The following is a 13,992-nucleotide window of genomic DNA, read 5'->3' on the forward strand; positions in this document are numbered from 1 at the left end:
TGCCACATGCCTTCAAGATGCAAGTGTAGGTGAATATATCTCAAGAGATACCCTCACTTAGCATCCGCTGAATACAGGCACCTATTGGGCATATTTGTAATCAATACATTCCAAGTGATGACATCCCACACAAAAAGCTTTTCAAGCACTTTTTGGGCTTTGTGAAGCACACCACATTTGGCATACATAATGACCAAGGTAGTGCCAAGCATGACATTTTTTTTCAATAGCGCCTGACTAAGAATATCATTTTAAAAAAAATTGACCCTATCAACATCTGTGTAATGTTGCCTTGGTCCAAATCATACTTGACATACATATTGACTAGCATGTTCCCCAAGTTTTTGTCTTCTCAAGTAACCCAATATCGTGAATATCAGAATGTATCCTATAGCCTTGATTCAAATCCTTTCTCTTAGCATAGTAAGGTAGTGAGCTCACAAAATAAAGAGCTATTCTCTTCCTCTCTATGTTTGTTTGTGTTGGGCATATCCAACAATCAATGCACTCCAAGTGATGACAATCCAGACATGAAGCTCCTCCAACACTTTTTCTGCTTTCTGAAGTACACCATGTTTGGTATACCTATCAAACAAGGCATTGCCAACCACGACATCCTTTTTAACAGTCCTCTTTAGCATCTTATGTAGGGCTATATGCCTTCAAGATGAAAGCTTAGGTGATTGCACCGGGAGAGACGCCCTTGCCTCGCATCTGCTAAATCAGACTAGTGCTTGCTGGTCATGCCGCTATTGCGCATACCCTACAAGTAGTGTGTTTCAAGAGACAACATCCCAGGAGGAATCTCTAAAGTACATCTCCTTTTACATTACTTGTGTAGTACCACATGCCTTCAAGTTGAAACAGTAGGTGATTGAAAATGGAGAGATGCCCTCTCCTCACATTCACTGAAAATAGCCGAGATCGTGTTGGCATCACAATTGACATTGCAGCCATAGGAACTCAACCAACATCCTTTTTTCTCGTGATCTTTCAGCTCTATCTGTTGCTGTGTGCAGGTGGCCAACATCAACAAGGTGGCTCTATCTCTAGACTGCGGTCTATAATAGGATATAATACACATTACTTTCAAAAGTTTTGAGTGAATAAAAACATTTGACTTTGGTAGAGAGAGAGAGAGAGAGACAAAGTGTGTGTGAGTGTGTGTGTGTGTGTGTGTGTGTGTGTGTGTGTGTGAGAGAGAGAGAGAGAGAGAGAGAAAGAGAGATAAAAGCTATCATTTAAGGTTGATGCAACAATTGTTCTCAAGTGTAATGTTTTTGAGTTTAATCTTTCAATGGGTTATTTTGTAATGTGTTTTGATTTGATAAGTGAAGTTTTCCATGGTTGTTTATGAGCATGCCATTATTCGTTATTTAGAAAACAATCCATTTCATATGTGTGCCTTAAATCCCTTGTGGGAAGCCTACTAAGTAGGTGGCTAGTACTATTTGTCGTGAGATTGAGATTTGTATCAGTTTACAAGGGAAAGTTGCCCATTTTTTGTCAAATGACATTGAATCGATTAGTTTATTTTAATCTAGTACTTGTTATATTTTTTACTTTATATGGTGGTTTTTTCTCTCAAATGAAACACAGTACAATCTACACTTCTGTTTGTTTGCAATTCAACATGTATTTTTGCAAAAGCACGTGCTTCTAAAATTGTCATGTTACTAGTATACATAAAATAGTGGGTCGTTACATTCCGTACGAAATTTGTATGAGGGGGGGTGGCTCATTGTGAGAACGTCCATATCTTGTCCATATGTAGGGGGGTAGGTTATCATGTAAGATATCGTACATAGGGGGTTTCTCTAATTTGGATGCACGCATGTGACATCCCCCCATTACTAATAGTGAATCCCTCGGGTTTCTAACAACCCTAATTCTTTATTTAGACTTTAAATAGATAATAACATTTATTTTGACAATAAAGTATCCACCCTTTCAAACCAAGTATCTTAATCCTTAGAACTTCTCATCAATCATTACAATACTGCTTTGCTAGATTTGTCAAGCTTCAATTCTTTTAGCTTTTCTTAAGTACCATGAATCCATAAAGTAACCTAAATCAAAAAAGCTTTAGATACCACTTAAAAAATTCCAATAGTTCATTTAAGGGTGCCAATATTGGCTAATTTTTTAAGCAAAATTAAGTTATACACGCCCCCTTGGGCTTACTGAATCTATTTGTCCTCAGTTTGCATATCAAATGAGCAGAAAACTACATTTAACTTGGTTTAACAAAGTTTAAATATTTGTTGTGCCCAATGCTTAGCCTAAAAAATGGCACCCTTTACTTATGTCGTTACGTGTCAGAGTGAAGGTTACTCCAAGGTACTAATCAGTCCAAAACATGTACAACAACCAATCGGTACCTGTTAGAGTGAAGGTTACTCCAAGGCATTAATCAGGGAAGGCTACTCCAAGGTAGTATTCAGTCCAAAACATGTATAATGACCGGTCGCCCATTGGGGCTAAACTTTATATAATAAATCATTTTCTTAATTGTGAGTGCCAAGAGTGTAAAGTAACATCCCATCATTTCTCAAAAAACCTTATATATGCAATTTTTAATGCTTTTGGCCGAGTTTTATTAGGCATATGGAAATAACCAGTAAGAAAAAAATGTCTCAGTTACTTTCCGAGTACCGGTTATTACCATAATCTGTTTGCGCAACGGTCTCATAATACATCAACCCAAAAGCATTTTTATCAAAAGAACCCATATCTTACTAACCACAATATAGACTTACAAATATGGTGATCATTTTCAAAAGTGCCAGTTTATAGTACCTCTGCGCTATCTGTATCAAGTTTAGAGAAAACTCCCAGCGTGCAGATGTATTCTGTTTAGAGTAGCACCATTAACCCAAACCATGATAATCAATCATTCCTAAGCACAGTACGCAATCGTAGCAGGGTACCCACCCATGTTTTTTAACCCAGGTCAAGCCAGACGGTAGCTGCTTTAAAAATTAATCCAATAACTTTCTAGAATGTAATGTAATGTTTATACAACAAAAAAAACTTAACCAGTTATAGTACCAAGGAGATTTCTCTCATGCATAATGTAAAACCTTCACAGTATGTCATCAAGGTTCCATAAAAAAGGAGAACACCAACCTGAGATGATAGTTCAACCACCTCCATGATTGCACAGTGTCAAAGCCGTCCAATTACACACGCAAAGAGAGATACACCACAGACTAAGTGAGGGGCCAAAGCCCCCTCACCTTTTTTAGTTCATCCAGCTTGCTCAAGGTGAGAAAACGCCCACGATCATAGTACTCAGGAGCTACAGGTTCCTAAGAAGCAGCTACGGCCGCCCTTGCTTGCATAGTGGGGGGTTGAGAGGGAGAGAGAGTGTGTAAGAATTAGTGCTAGGTTGCTCTGAATACGCGATAAGCTGTAGACAAGGAGGACAATGAGAGAGAGAGAGAGAGAGAGAGAGAGAGAGAGAGAGAGAGAGAGAGAGAGAGAGAGAGAGAGAGAGCAAAGGGTAGGGTAGATAGAGAAATGAATGCCACAATCTATACACATTACTTTTAGGGGTGGATACCCAATGAGAAGAAAAGGAGGAGGGTTGCCCTCCTTTTTTTCAAAAAAAAAACCGACCCATATGATTGTTTAAGGTAAAGCTAGGTGTTTTGATCAAGGTAAAAAGGTGACCTCATGAAAAAATTGAGTATTATTTATACGGTTTACCTACTGGATAAATAAGTACGTGTGTGTGTGTGTGTGTGTGTGTGTGTGTGTGTGTGTGTGTGTGTGTGTGTGTGTGTGTGTGTGTGTGAGGAGAGGGATTAACTAGTTGAGAAATTGTGTGTGTGTGCACATGTGTTTGTAATGTGCAGCTCCTCTCGAAGATATATCTCAGATCAAAAGCCTCATCCACAATGTTTTAGCAGGTGAGAAAGAGAAAGTGTGCATGCGTGCATGTGGGTACCCGCATGCCTGGCAAAAAATCTGAGCCTCTAAGTCATGCACAATAGTAAGGGTAGTGTTCCCCTATTATAGGACCTTAATTTAATGTCATATGCGGCTCACAACTACATATCCATGAACCCTTTGATAACTTGTCTACTATACATTGCAGGATAAAACACACGTTTGTGTGACTTCGTGTGGGTGTGTCCTCTTCATTGTGAATGCAAGCTTCTCGAGTCACTAGCTGAGCTTGATGGGAGAGATACATAAAAATGAATGCAAATTACCTATGTAGTTAGAATGCGTGAGAGAGAGAGAGAGAGAGAGAGAGAGAGAGAGAGAGAGAGAGCAGGCATGTGAACTAGAGAGAAGAGGGAGTTTTATTAACACCCTAGCATGTGTCAAATTTTGACGGTATCATGGGTGCGAGTGTGTGTGACACATATAGATGCTAAAGAGGGGGTCTTTATGCGTGGTCCATATTCATGCGCATGCACGGAGTTAGATTGATAGGGAAAAAATGATATATATGATAATTTGCTTTATGCATGCATGCTCATAAGGGAATGTATATGTGTGTGTGATTAACATTCTATATACAAAATGTGTGTGTGAGTGTGTGTGTGTGTGTGTGTGTGTGTGTGTGTGTGTGTGTGTGTGTGTGTGTGTAGCTATTTTTACTTTAAATAATAAGATATAAACGAACTTTAACATTCAAAAGACAGCTGGCTTTAGAGAAACGGCAAAGATTAGTACAAAAACAACTCAGTCTTAGAATTATCTTTGTACATGGTATATAAGAATGAGGCCTCATTCTAGTATACAATGCTAGTAACCCATGATAGAAGTACTTCCCAAGTAGTATGAGCCAGTGTAATCATGGACAGACATTTTCTTCAAGGTGAAAAATTCCAATAAAAGATAGAGTCCTCACCTGCATCTATTCAATCAAGACAACAAATACGTTAGTCTTGAATGCGTTTTACAGGTATCAATGGACTATATCAGTTGTTATCCATGTCCAACTTATAACTTTTTTACTTTAAATAAACGTCCAAAGTGTAAATGTATTTCAATTTGTAAAAATTTCTTTAAAGCTTGTGAAAAACCATAACCCTTGAAATTATGGTAGCTATTATATGTATGGTTTCTATATAACCCAGTTTTTAATATACCTTAAATAGTTATTTCCATATGTATCATTTTGATCAGAAGGCCACCACCCCTTCTTATCCAAGTGAATTAATACCCCTATTAGTTCAAAGTTTTTTTGTGTCTACTTCTCAATCATTTTCCATCAAGATTTTACATAGCAATTATGTTATTCTTTTACTTAATGTGGTGAAATTTTGTCAGAAAACTTTCCTAAACTGATCAAGTAAATGCAGTACATCTGTTTTCACTTCCATCTTTAAAACTCTTAGTCAAAACATAGTAACTTTTGTCCTCGGCTTTAGATAAATCCCTCAAAAAAAACAACATTCTATACCTTTAAACAGTTTGTCAGTTGTTTGGCTTAGACATAAAGCACTCAGCAAAACATATCAACTCCTCTACATTAAGTTTGAGTATGAGGAACCATTTTTTTTTTTGAAAGTTGTACAAACTAGTGTAGATAAGCCATGCCTTAAGTGAAATAAACCATGAAATTCAGACTGTTTTGTCACGGCACCTCCATCACGGTATGCAGTGTAACTCATGTTATATAGCGCACTTTATCATCAATGTGACACCTTGATTACGCTAGCAGCTCCTCAAAAAAACCAGTCATTAAAATGTAATAACAGGCTCGTCGGACTCAGCCCTCTTTTTTATCACAACATTCTCATTCAGTTTGTAGTTATACCCTAGGTGTATATTGCCTTATATTGGTATTAGCGGCTTAACCTTGCAGAAGTATCCTAATCATTTGAGTCGGTACGCAGAATAACGAGCATGAAACCAAGGCCACGGGCATATTGCCATGCCCGTACATGATGTAAATAGGTACTATCTAATGCCAGTCACCCCAAACCATCAAAGAGATGGCAAAAAATTTCCAGAATTGCTAGCCCAAGCCTTGGTGTAGGGAAACCTATACCCGTGAATTCATTCAATATACCTGGCAGCCTATCTATACAAACCTTTTTTAAATTTTCTTAGCCTAAGTACTCTTTATGCCTAATCAACAAAATTATGTCGGCTATTGTAAAAAGATCAACTCCGTTAAAAAACCAGAGATAATACGGATAGGTTTTTAATACATGATCGCTAAATATCAAGCCAAACCATTTTTCTGTACAACATATGAAAACCACAACGGCTGGTACAGAAAAAAAACCAGTATAAAAAAAAAGTTGTACAGAGTGCGGACTTGAGAAGCGCCCTCTTTTGCCACAAGCTCCATGGTTAGACAGTAGGCAAGCTTCCAAAACAAACTCTCAATCTCTCTTTACACCAACACAAACACCACGTAAAGCGACCAAGTGAGGGGCTCAGGGCCATACTCACCGTTATATAGTGTTTTGATGGTGATGCAGACCAGCATTATTGAAACCGACTTCGTTCCCAAAGTGTAAGGCTTCAAGCAACATCCGCCTTTGCTCTATAGGGGGACTGAGTGGGAGAGAGGATATGAAGAACATCATTATGTAGCATGCCGGTGCACAGAGCTTCTATGTGTGCTATACACTGTGAACAACTCCATATGGTTTCCAACGGCAACCGCCTTGGCCCCATAGGGGGACTGAGTGGGAGAGAGGAGGTGAAGACCATCATCATGCAACGTGTGTGTTCATAGAGCTCCTATGTGTAGTATACACTGTAAGCGACAGGCATGAACACCTTGATAGACTCAAGATCATTTATCCAAATTATGCTTTAAGGGGTCACTCCCATATAGAAAAAAGGAGGGGGGGGACCATTTTTTTATTTATATATTTTTAGGGGTTGTCGTAAAGAAGTCCTAAATCCGTCAAAAATAGTTGAGGATTTTTTTTCTCGGTTTAAATACTAGCTGTAAAAGTACTTAAGTGTGTGTGTGCGCGCGCGCACTTGCAAGAGCTCAAGTTCTCTTCTTCCCTAATCTTTTGCATGATATGAAAGCCTCATTGTGGCTAAGCAGTAGTGAGTGGCAAGTAGGAGGAGCGAAAGAATTGGTTGATGGTAAGGGTTTCTCCATTCTCGCCCTCATTTGTTGGTGCTACACTCATCTTCGAATTCTCGAGAAGCATCAATAACTCTTCAAATTTTACAATTCCTATTAGAGATTGTGCGGATCGAGATTTTGTGCAATCCTTTGAATAGAGAACTAAAATTGTGTAGCTAGCTTCCAACTTTGAATGCATTTCAATTTCCGTTATAGAGTTAATGTTTGCATGCACGAATGCAAAGGTACGATTTTCAAAGCTACTATATAGCATAGTGAATTTGTATATTGGGTGTGTGTACACACACCCAATGTCACAAGTTATGACAAATACTTACCATTTTTTGCCTGATATAGGTTTTGTGCAGATTTTCGCCTCATCATGTGAAAGCCTTCAAAGATTGGAACTCGTGAGCACAAAAGGCCATATGTATTGGTTGTTTGTCAATGTAGAGAATACCATGATTGGGCATATATAGGATGCCAATCTCCCCAAGGAGGCGTCAAAGATTAAAGCTTGATACACGTGATTAAAACTAAGACGAGGAAGGTGCAGTTGAGACAGACCTCAACATTGTGACGAAAATAAGTTTGTAAATGATACGATTATGTTATGAAGATAAAGGGCGTATGTGAACTCATTACATCTATTGGTGTTACAATTAACAACGATAACAAGGTGGAAGCATGCTTGCATGACTTGGTGACAACGTACAAATGGTTCAAGACCTCTAGTCATACTCAGAAAAAGATTTCAAGTTTTACAGATCTTGAGTCGTCGTTGATTGTAGAAGGAATGAACATCGGTAAAGAGTCATTTTCACAAGGTGAAGGTAATTCTGAACAAGTCTTTTATAATAACAACAAAAGTAGAAGTAGAGGATGTGTACTAGGTAGAGGAGGTGACAATAGTTCCAAAATTCAAAATCAAGGCAATAAAAGGATAAGTTTAACAATCATTAGTAGAGAGGCACTTCGAAATTAATGAGGTCAAGGAAATTTCCACAAAAACAATGTGTAGAATAATGGCATAGTGTTTTTAGTGAACACCGTTTTGAGTGTGAATGTCCACAAAAAAGGTAGCAAAACAATAAGTAGGAGTTAAGTAGACTAGAAAAAAAAAAATTGTTGTGAGACATATGATGAACATTGTCTATAAATCTATCAAATGTGGTGATAACGTATGGTAGGTAGATTCGAGTGCATTATTGCACATCCATAGATAGCATGTACCTAACATTACAAAGAACTTGGTGTGTATTGACCAAATGGTTGAGCAAGGTTTGCAAGTCGTATTCGATTCAATTCTAATGGTTTATATGTAAATGAATACAAGAGAATAGAAGACTAGCAACACAAGTTGAAAATGTGGGTACAGTGTTCAAAGATAAAATCTCCAATTTTTGCACAAAGATCAAATGTTGTTGCAAATATAGGCAATTAGCATATTACTAGTTTTTATATGGTTGATGCAAATCACTCCTTGTATGTGTTGAAGAAAGAGAAAGATATTGTGCTTCTATGCATCCATTTCAGTGAATTGATGTTGATGGCAATGAGGCTTAAGTTGAACAAGAAATGAGCCTCTTGAAGCAAAAGTTTGACATGAAGGGTTTGAGAGCTGCATTACTTTTTGGGCGTTAAAAATTATATAGATAAAAGAGAGCATATGACAATAACTAAGGCAATATATGTTATCAAAGTATGGTATGACTGATTGTAAGCCTATTGCTATATCCTTGGATCATAATTAGAGCCAACTATGCAAGGGTACTAATCTAAGTCAATGAACAGGTATTAGCTATTGACCTCTATTTTGTATGTTATATCCAAACATTACTGTTAAAAGCAACATAACGCATTTATCCAGCATGTAGTAACAGAGAATTATCAATACTCGACATTAAGACTAGAGTATGAAGGCAATTTTCGATGTGAAAGAAAGACGCAGAATTGTTGCCCTAGTTACATATGTGACTCTCCTTGTCAAATGTCCTTGCTTTTGCAATCTCAGTAGAAAGCGGTTCCTCGCACACACGCACACACCCATACACAAGTGGGAAGAAAGCTATGGCACGAAATTTGATATTAGCTGAGGCAGAATCGTTTACATAACATAAATATAGATTTAGGAGCTTCATCCATCTGACTTTTAACAACTCGCACCTTGAGAAAACCACTAAAAGCTCTGCACTGCTTACCAAAAAAAAAATTATAGACCACCACACCATGGTGCCAAGCTGTATCACAGGAACAGGATCCGAGACTCATCTTTCTGTACAAAACTTTGGCCAATGCAACTATGATGTTGCTGTAAGTGTTGTCCATGGATATCTCTATTTGATTCCACCAAAAAGAATATGGACCCTTGTTCTGTCCCTACTTGGTCCACTCTGCATCCGCATTAGCTTGACTGCTTCTGACATGTTGGGCAGAAGAAGGATTGATAAGGCTGTGCCAGCCCATAAGGTATGGAATTGTGTACTGTCAAACCAAACAGAACCACTCACTTTTAGACGACCGCAGCGGATGTTACACTACAGCCAAGAACACCCACATTGTGTGGTGATACTTCAGACTAGAATGCAAAAGCTTACGCTGAAAGATGATCTCATCACAGTAAATTCTCCTTTCGTCACAGGGACCGTGAGGTGCAGGCTTACATTATCTTGCTTGTTTGCCATGTCTACGTAAACCAAAACAGCACACGTTGTGAACAAAACACGGTGCACCCTTAGAAAGTCAACCAAAGAGCATTTTAAGATCTTACCAAAGTTGAAGAAGAAGCCACTTCTGTCACTCATGGGTTCTACTTTTAAAGACTTTCTCACCTTCCCAGCATTACTGCAACACATTTGAAGACCTTCATATATCATTTCATTTCTCTCTCTCTGACACACACACACACACACACACACACACAAGAACCTTCTATTCAATAAAACATCTCCAGGGCACAATCCCGAAGATAAATTGTACAAAATATGCAGACCACCACATAGGTGTGATCCCAAGAACCATAGAATATACAATCAATAACTCTCCTTGATCATATTCAAAAGAAACCACAATAAGTGGTGAAACAGTTCCGCACCTTGATAATAAGTGGGGATCATGAAAGAATTCAATACTTTCAGAAGATGTCAGCGCCACTAGGGACCCCATCTCATCAACAGATAGAGCCATAACCTGCCTCCAATCAGAAAAGCAAGAAGAATCAAGATTAAGCTGCCTCTCTACAGTGTTAAATCAATCCTTCAGCCTTGATTCAAAAATAGCTGCCATCAACAACAGGCTGCGAAAAGCACTTCTAAGGAGCAAACGACAGTCTGTGGCTACCCAAATTGTCAACGCTAACAACTGGCTGAACCAGACTCCGGGAAGCTTCCAGGTCAACCATACACCAAAAATGGTACCTGAGAAACTACCTACAGTCTGGAACAAATTTCCTCAAATAACTAGACAGTCGGGCTATAAGAGGATAATAGAACCATGGGAACATATAGTTGTTGGACTCTTAGCTGTCACATGCAATACTTAACTCTGGCATTCGCAAGACTACCCTACCGTACCATCAGAAGGAAGGCTTTTGTACATGTCAAGAAAGAAGCATGCATGATGAAAGAAAATCCATGCCCTGGCCTCTGAGAGTTTGACTGGGGATTTGCTTGAAAATTTATAGAAACTGTTCGGTTAGCCAGTTAATAACCTGCTTTTGAGTCCAATCGTACTGACGGACACCTGATGATGGTGCAAATTCCAAGAACATGCTGCCCTGTTTCATCAACATAATTCTTCCATCCTGTTGGTCAATAAAAAGGCTTATGACACCTTCAAATTATTACTGATTCCCAAGCAAGGCTTCAGAGAGGCTAACCTCAGCGACCTTAAAGGTTGGGTGTCCAGGGCAAAATGACAGTGCAGCCTTGCCCTTGTAAAAACAATGCGAAGCAAACACCTTCAAATCTAAATACAAAAAGATCAAGCATATCAGAAACACACAACTCAAACTTAACATGACGAAAATGATAGCCACAAACAAACGCACTAACCATAAAGAACAATGTAACATGCACCTGAAACCCCTTTCTGTTTGATGCCACAAACCTTGAACTAAGTTACCTACAGCCTTTGTAGCGTAAAGACTTGAATGAAAACTATGTTACTATATTTGTACTTCTAGCTCTTCAATGAGGCGGCTCCCTAGCATAAAATAGAATCAGGGGTGTTAGCCAAGTAGAGAAAAACCAGTGTTGCTCCACATACGCTTCCTTCTCTAGTATTTTTGTTCTGTTGTGTTTGTTATTTTGTTACTCTGACTTTGTATCAGATCCACCACATTGTAACTTTCTGGTCTCATAGGTCACTTTGGCCTTTTGAAGACGTTCATTTAACATTTCATTTCATCTCTCTCTCTCTCTCTCTCTCTCTCTCTCTCTCTCTCTCTCTCTCTCTCTCTCTCTCTCTCTCTCGTCATGAGATACAAGGATCAGAGATGCCTCGGATTGTTCCTACTAGAGCTACGCAGACTTAGGGAGAGCTTGCTGAGGACATCAAGGGAAAGACAGTCTCAGAGACAAATCACAAATTTCTTTACACCAGCCAGGGGAGAGCCAGAGGAGTAGTCATTACAACAGATCTCAGAGCCCACCCATACTAGAGGTACGCTGCTTGACCGAGCCACTGAGCTAGGCAGATCAAGACGCCCACGACCTCGGGGGGTCTCCCACCATCGAAGAAGGCTGTAACAGAAGATACAGATCACTCTAGCTCGACATGCAAGACGCCCAACCAGAGTACTGACCATGGAGGAGGTTGATGAGATCCGACAGCAACCGATGAGAGATTTCATCTGAACCCACCAAACCCCCCTTGTATCTCGTCTCAATCCCGAATCAACTTCAGATTTATTTTCTTTCTCCTTAGTGTTTTAGTGTTAGTTCTTTGTAACTTTGTAATTTCGGTACTCAGACATGATACCAGATTCACCAACTGTAACTTTTTGGTCTTATAGGTCATCTTGGCCTTTCGAAGATGTTAATATATCATTTCATTTCATTCTATTTCTCTCTCTCTCTCTGAATTCCGAACTCCGATTTGGGTGATCTATAGCCTCAATCAAAGAGCACGACGCCCTCTATGCATTGATGAAAAAACAAAAAAAAATCAGAGTTATAGAAGGCTTTTCTGCGGTAGCATTTCGGAATTAAGCAGGTTTGGGGGAAGTTGACTCTCATCTCTTATTTTACGTACAATGTCTTCCGGCACTCGTAAGGGTTTTTTCCTTCAACAAGGTCCACAACCATTGTCGAAAATGATCCAAAATTTCGTAAGTGTGGAGATAGCAACACAACCACTCAACCAACAACATGAGAAACCTTGATCATCGCATACTTGGTATCGTTGCAAGAGACCGTAAACAAGCAAGGTGAAGACTTACAGGCACTTGCAATGGGAAATGACACGCTAAGGGTTCTTGTGGTTGAGAATGAGAATCTCAAGAAGACACTTGAGATGCAAACAACATGTTTGATGCAACTTGAAGAGGAATTCAAGGAATCTCAACGCTCTCGTGGACTTGAATGCCTTGAAGGAGCGAATGAGCAAAGTGGAGCATGACCATATATTGAAAGAGGAGAAATTTGACACCATGAGCCAAGAAGTATGCGACATGAAAAATGTATGCAGAAGCAAGTCTTGGGTTGATGTATGTGGTAACAATGCGGTTCCTAATTCCACCCTCATGCAGGCTCTGGCTCAAACAAAGAATATTGAGAATGTGGATGTAGAGGAGTTGAAGGAACAGAAGCGACGCTCCAAGAACATTGTTATTCGTGGAATTCCTGAAGAGAAGCTAGAGACCTTCTCTTGCCATTGTTATCGAAGATTTTTTCAAAACTCGCTTTGGCATTTTAGGAGTTATGGTTTACGGAGCACATAGAGTGGGTAAGCAAGAAGCTCCTCATTCAGGAGAATTGCCAATTATATGAACCATGCCAGATGAGACCAAACAAAAGATTAACCTTCATAATAGTTGGATTTAGTTGAGAGATACAAAATGTTTTGTATCTGAAGATTGCACTATTAAGCAACAAAATATGTGTCGCAAGGCATATGAGGAGAGGAATGAGAAAAACAAGGACATCTCTCATGAAGAAAATGTGTCCAAGGAGGAGGCAAGTCCCTCGAGCAAATAGGAATGCAGGACCTATGAGGCCGAGTTACAATTGAAAGTATGCTTTTGGAATTGCAATAGATACCCGCGGGGTTGGCATAGATGAGCTAACAAGCAAAGCCGATATTATACTTCTTGTTGAAACTTGAGAGCATGATACACAAAAGATTAATGGGTTGGAAGATTATAGTGTACATTTATTGATGTGGTCAAAGAATCTCAAGCAATGAAGAGGGCAAGGAGAGGTAGCATGTATGGTTAAGAAAGGATTGGAAAAATTTGCATCAATTGTGAAAGATGACAAGCACAAACGTTAAGTATAACGAAAGTTATGACACTTCAAAAAGCATCCATTTTTGTAGCCGGTTGTTACATTCCTCATCATGATTCCCCTTTTATGCTTGCAGGGATAGAGAGCAACCATTTTTTGATTTAGAAATAGACATTGCGGTGTGTTATTGTCTTTGGAAATATGAATGCTCGCACAAAAACATTGCAACATGATACTCAACAATTTGATATGTCATACATTTCAAGGGAGTTGGAGGAAGTTCACTTGTATGATCGTACTTCAATGGATGAGAAAGAGCAAGGTCACTATGGAAAGTTACTTGTACACTTGTGCAATAGCACGGGTGTGCTCATTGCCAATGGTGTATCTTTGTTGAGTCGAACAGATCGATTTACATGTAAAAAACACAATGGGGATAGTATGATTGACTATATGCTACTCTACGAAGCCACTATGTATCGCATA

General features: G+C 39.1%; 1 protein-coding gene across 1 annotated transcript in view; it reads right to left on the reverse strand.

Moving 5' to 3' along the window:
• Positions 1-9,119: 9,119 nt before the first annotated feature.
• Positions 9,120-13,992, reverse strand: part of LOC147434908 (single-stranded DNA-binding protein WHY1, chloroplastic-like) — a 64,581-nt gene continuing 59,708 nt past the window's right edge. The window contains exons 3-8 of the mRNA XM_086491296.1: positions 10,938-11,026; positions 10,770-10,862; positions 10,155-10,249; positions 9,831-9,904; positions 9,658-9,746; positions 9,120-9,544 (exon numbers count right to left, since the gene is read on the reverse strand). Coding sequence (XP_086347422.1) covers positions 9,440-9,544; positions 9,658-9,746; positions 9,831-9,904; positions 10,155-10,249; positions 10,770-10,862; positions 10,938-11,026 — 545 coding nt within the window. The 3' untranslated portion in view covers positions 9,120-9,439. The remainder of the gene's footprint in view (positions 9,545-9,657; positions 9,747-9,830; positions 9,905-10,154; positions 10,250-10,769; positions 10,863-10,937; positions 11,027-13,992) is intronic.

This window comes from Adiantum capillus-veneris, chromosome 19, assembly GCF_014529385.1.
Source record: "Adiantum capillus-veneris isolate H3 chromosome 19, ASM1452938v2, whole genome shotgun sequence".
Classification (NCBI taxonomy): domain Eukaryota; kingdom Viridiplantae; phylum Streptophyta; class Polypodiopsida; order Polypodiales; family Pteridaceae; genus Adiantum; species Adiantum capillus-veneris.